This window comes from Tupaia chinensis, unplaced genomic scaffold (genome assembly GCF_000334495.1).
Source record: "Tupaia chinensis unplaced genomic scaffold, TupChi_1.0 Scaffold000238_1, whole genome shotgun sequence".
NCBI classification, from domain to species: Eukaryota; Metazoa; Chordata; class Mammalia; order Scandentia; family Tupaiidae; genus Tupaia; species Tupaia belangeri.
The window spans coordinates 775,299-779,426 of record NW_006159716.1 but is presented as its reverse complement, the minus strand read 5'-3'; the positions used below and the strand labels follow the sequence as shown (position 1 = coordinate 779,426).

Here is a 4,128-nt window from a genome sequence, read left to right as displayed (position 1 = left end):
CAGCAGGATTTGGGATCATGAAAAAGACTTAGGAGAAGGGGAGGAATAGGGTCTGACAAAAGACATTGAGAGAATACTCTACTGGGCTGAGGGCAGGGCCACATCCTGACTTGGGGCGTAGGTACTTACCTTAGCCCTGCCCCTTTCTCCAAAATAAAGTACTAAAAGTTGTATTTGGGGGCCAGCAGGTGGCGTGGAGGTTAAGGCACTGGATCACACATGGCTGACTACATGGTTCAAGTCCTGGACCTGGCGGCTTGAAAATCACGTTGGATGTGTGTGCGTGCATGACCAAAACCCCAAGAGAAGAATGGAGGAGAAGGGATTTCAGCACAGTCACCCACCCCTGGGTGGGATTCTCACTTTCCCTCCTCTTTCTTTTTTTTCCCCGTCTCTCTCTGGCAAATGCACATGCCCTGTGGGGAAATAAACATTTTGTATTTTATGACTCCTGTGGTATGAAGAGGATTTCAAGGGTGCTTTACCAAGTTTGTGGAGAAGTGAAATTAAAGTGCAAGTTTAGGGGTTGGCAAGTGGCATGGTACTTAAGGTGCTAGACTCCCACATGGCTGACTGTGGTTCGAGTTCCTGACCTGGTGGCTTGCGTTCTCACTTTCCCTTTCTCCCTCTCTCTGTCTCTCTCTCTCTCTGGTCAAATTTTAAAAAGCTAATAATAATTAATAAAATAAATAAATAAAGTGCAAGTTTATATTGGTGCAAAAGTTTTTTTTTAAAAAATCCATGCATACTTTTATCATAGTACACATTTTCCATGAACTTTTTGAAGACCCTCTTGTACAATATCATATAGGAAAAATTTTTCTTCATCTTAAAAATGTATCTTTTCCCCTTCTGCACTCAAAATAAAGCAAAACATGTTTTATGAACTCCTGAAAAGTATTAGAGCCTGTTTGCTGTACCTGGGAGATCGATCAGCTGCACTGCAGGGCCCGGCGAGGAGCTGTGTAGGGTGAGCTCCCTGCCCTAGGGAGGTTCTGACACGGTCGGAGTGTGAGGGATGGAGAAGACTAAGGAAGGAGAAAGAGGCTCTGTTTGGGAGTGAAGCTGGTCCCTGGGCGCCCTGGGACATTGGGAGTAGGTACCATAAATGGCAGATCTGGGCTTGACGCTCAGCCTCACACTTTCAATGCCGATGTGTCCGATAACGCTGTGGCTTCTGCGTCGTGGGCTCTGCCGTGGACTGCCTGGGTTCTGATGAGATCCGGCGTTCCTGTTTGTGAGCAACGTGACTGGGGCTAGGGATGGCGCTCCATGTGCCTCAGTTTTCTTCACGTGCACAATAGGACGCATGCGACCTTCCTCACCGTGTTGCTGGGAATCTCTGGGGACTAACTGAGATGACAGCTGTGACTCTGAGGTGCAGTTGTCCGTCCCCTGGCCTTTCCTCGTACTCACTCACACACAGCAAACCACGCAGGAGTCGGGAAGATATTAACATCTTGCCTGAGTTCCGAGTTCCCTGGAGGAAAGGAAGACAGGCCACTGTTTCCCTTGAGTCTGGGTCTGTCCCCTCCTGGGTCTGAAATTCTTCTGTCTCCAGTAGAAAAGTACTCTAGTGTTTTACTACTCTTCTCCCTTTCCCCGTCTTTTCCTTGGGTGTGAGGGCCTTTTGAGTTCCCACCTCCTTCCACATCTCTTCTGAATCTTTCTGGAGTCCTCTGTTTGGAGCGATTTTGTTGTGACCTGCTGGCAAGTCCCAGTCCTCCAGTTCTACCCTCTCCCCTGCCTCTCTCCATTCCCACCTTCAGCAGTGAGTGGGCTGGGTAATTGCTAAGGGAGGGCCGATCAGAACACAGCTGTCAGCGGTGGCAGTGGTGGCAGTGGTGGCGGTGGTGGTGGCAGGAGCTACACACGCAGTGGAGCTCAGGACGATGCCTAGAGGGCAAGCCATCCTTGAGTGCAGCTCCCCGGGAGAGGTGAGAATGGAGCTATACTTTAGCACTCCACGCCTCTCCCTGCCCTCATCACCTTCCAAGCCCCTGGATCTCTATGCTCTTGTTTGTTTGTTTTAGTTTGCTATAGGACTTGAGAGCTCACCAGAGAGAGAGAGAGAGAGAGAGAAAGTGAGGAAATGCGAAATCAGCCCCCAGGGTGAGGGCGATATCGCAATCCCTTCTATTCTTTTCTCAGGATTTTGGGCATGCATGCACATTTGCCAGTCATGTCTGCTTTTTTTTTTTTTTCTTTTATTATTGTTATCATCTTTTTTTTTTTTGTAGAGGTATTTTGCCTTAGGGTGCATGCACTTGATAGAAGGAGGCAGAGACAGAGACAGTGAGAGGAAAAATGAGAAATCGCTGCCCCAGGGGAATGGCCATGCCACAATCCCTTCATTCTCTTCCCAGGATCTTGGACATGCACGAGTGTGTGCTCAGTGTGAATTCCAAGCCACTGGTTCCAGAACTCGAACTGCAGTCGCCCATGTGGGAGTCCAGCGATGTAACCGCTACGCCATCTGCTGGCCCCCTCACTGTCATGTTTTTCAATCTGCCAGGTCCAGGTCATGAACCACAGAGTTGGCCATGTGGGATCCAGTGCCCTAAGCACCATGCCACCTGATGGTCTGAAATAGTTTTGAATTTTCGCTGTGAACTCCGTATTGCTCACCTTCCCTTCCACTCCCTCTCCACCAGGGTTCTCTTGGCCTTCTCACTCCCCGCTCTGGGAGGCTGGAGGAGGAGGTTTGGGGCAGTTCATACCCCTTCCTCCCCACTCCATCCCTGCTCTTACAGGCCCGGAGAGAAGCCTCTCCCTGATTTGGGGCATCTGACATCTGGCACCTAGGGAGTGAAGAAAGCCTTCGCAGTGGGAGTGGGCCGTGCACATCCTTTGCTAGGTCCCCACCTGCATGTGCTCTCTCCCTCTGGTGACATCTTTCAGAAGACTGCCAGCCCCAGAAAGTGGCAGCTTCCTTGGGAGCCACCCTGAGATTGGGGGGCGGGCAGGGGCGGAATCGCAGTACCAGGTTTCCTTCTGGATGGCAGAGAGCTGGAGGGGGAAGGCCACGATCTTGTCCTCCTAGGAGGAAAGGCCCAGGATGGCCCAGTGTCTCTCCAGAAGGCTAGACAGGCTTGTTGGTGTCTGTGTGGAGGGGCGGGTCTCTGAGCCTCCCTCTGCCCACTCATCTAGCCCTGGGCGTGTACACCGTGGGCTGAGCCGTCTGCCCTGGGGCACTGATGGGGTAGGGCAAGGCCGGGAGGACAGGTACCCCCTGGCCCCATCAAGGAAGAGTCTGGCCCAACTGGGGTGGGATGGGCAGCTGTTCAGCCTGATCTCCTGTCCCCCATCTCCACAGCTGAAAAAGATCGGGGGCGGGGGCTTTGGTGAGATCTATGAGGCCATGGACCTGCTGACCCGGGAGAATGTGGCCCTCAAGGTGGAGTCAGCCCAGCAGCCCAAGCAGGTCCTCAAGATGGAGGTGGCCGTGCTCAAAAAGCTGCAAGGTGCGGGCGCAGCAGGGATGGGAGGGAAGAGGCGATGGAGCCTGGGGTCAGAGGAGATGGGATTAAAGCCGGGAGAGGGGAATGGTGGGGAAGGAGGGGATGGAACGAGAGCTGAGGGGAGGTGATGGAGCCAGGGTCTGAAGTGAGGGGGTTAGAGGATAGGGTGGTGATGGCAGAGGTGAGGGCTCCATGGCTTCAGGGAGGTGATGGGACCGGGGTCTAAGAGAGTGAGGGCTGAGGGCAGGAGGAGGTGTGGCAGAGGTGCTCATGGGCCAGGGCCGGAAGTGAGGGGGAAGGAGCAGGCCTGGGAGAGCCCTGTCTGTGCCCCTCAGGGAAGGACCACGTGTGCAGGTTCATTGGCTGTGGCAGGAACGAGAAGTTTAACTACGTGGTGATGCAGCTCCAGGTGAGGCCCCGTGGCCCTCCTCCTTCCTTGCTCCCCCAAGAGCCTGGGCTGTGACTCAGGGTGGGGAGTTGGGAGGGGAGACTGGTCCCCAGGACCAGTGGGGAGGGGCACAACTCTTTGTGGGAGAGGCTGGGCAGTCTCACAGGCCCGCACCCTGCCCACCCCCAGGGCCGGAACCTGGCCGACCTGCGGCGCAGTCAGCCTCGAGGCACCTTCACGCTGAGCACAACGCTGCGGCTGGGCAAGCAGATCCTGGAG

At 54.1% G+C, this 4,128-nt stretch overlaps 1 protein-coding gene across 1 annotated transcript in view; it reads left to right on the top strand.

Moving 5' to 3' along the window:
- TTBK1 (tau tubulin kinase 1) overlaps nt 1-4,128 on the top strand; it is a 46,666-nt gene that overhangs the window by 6,454 nt on the left and 36,084 nt on the right. Inside the window, 3 exon segments of the mRNA XM_014587835.1 lie at nt 3,317-3,464; nt 3,797-3,870; nt 4,039-4,122. Coding sequence (XP_014443321.1) covers nt 3,317-3,464; nt 3,797-3,870; nt 4,039-4,122 — 306 coding nt within the window.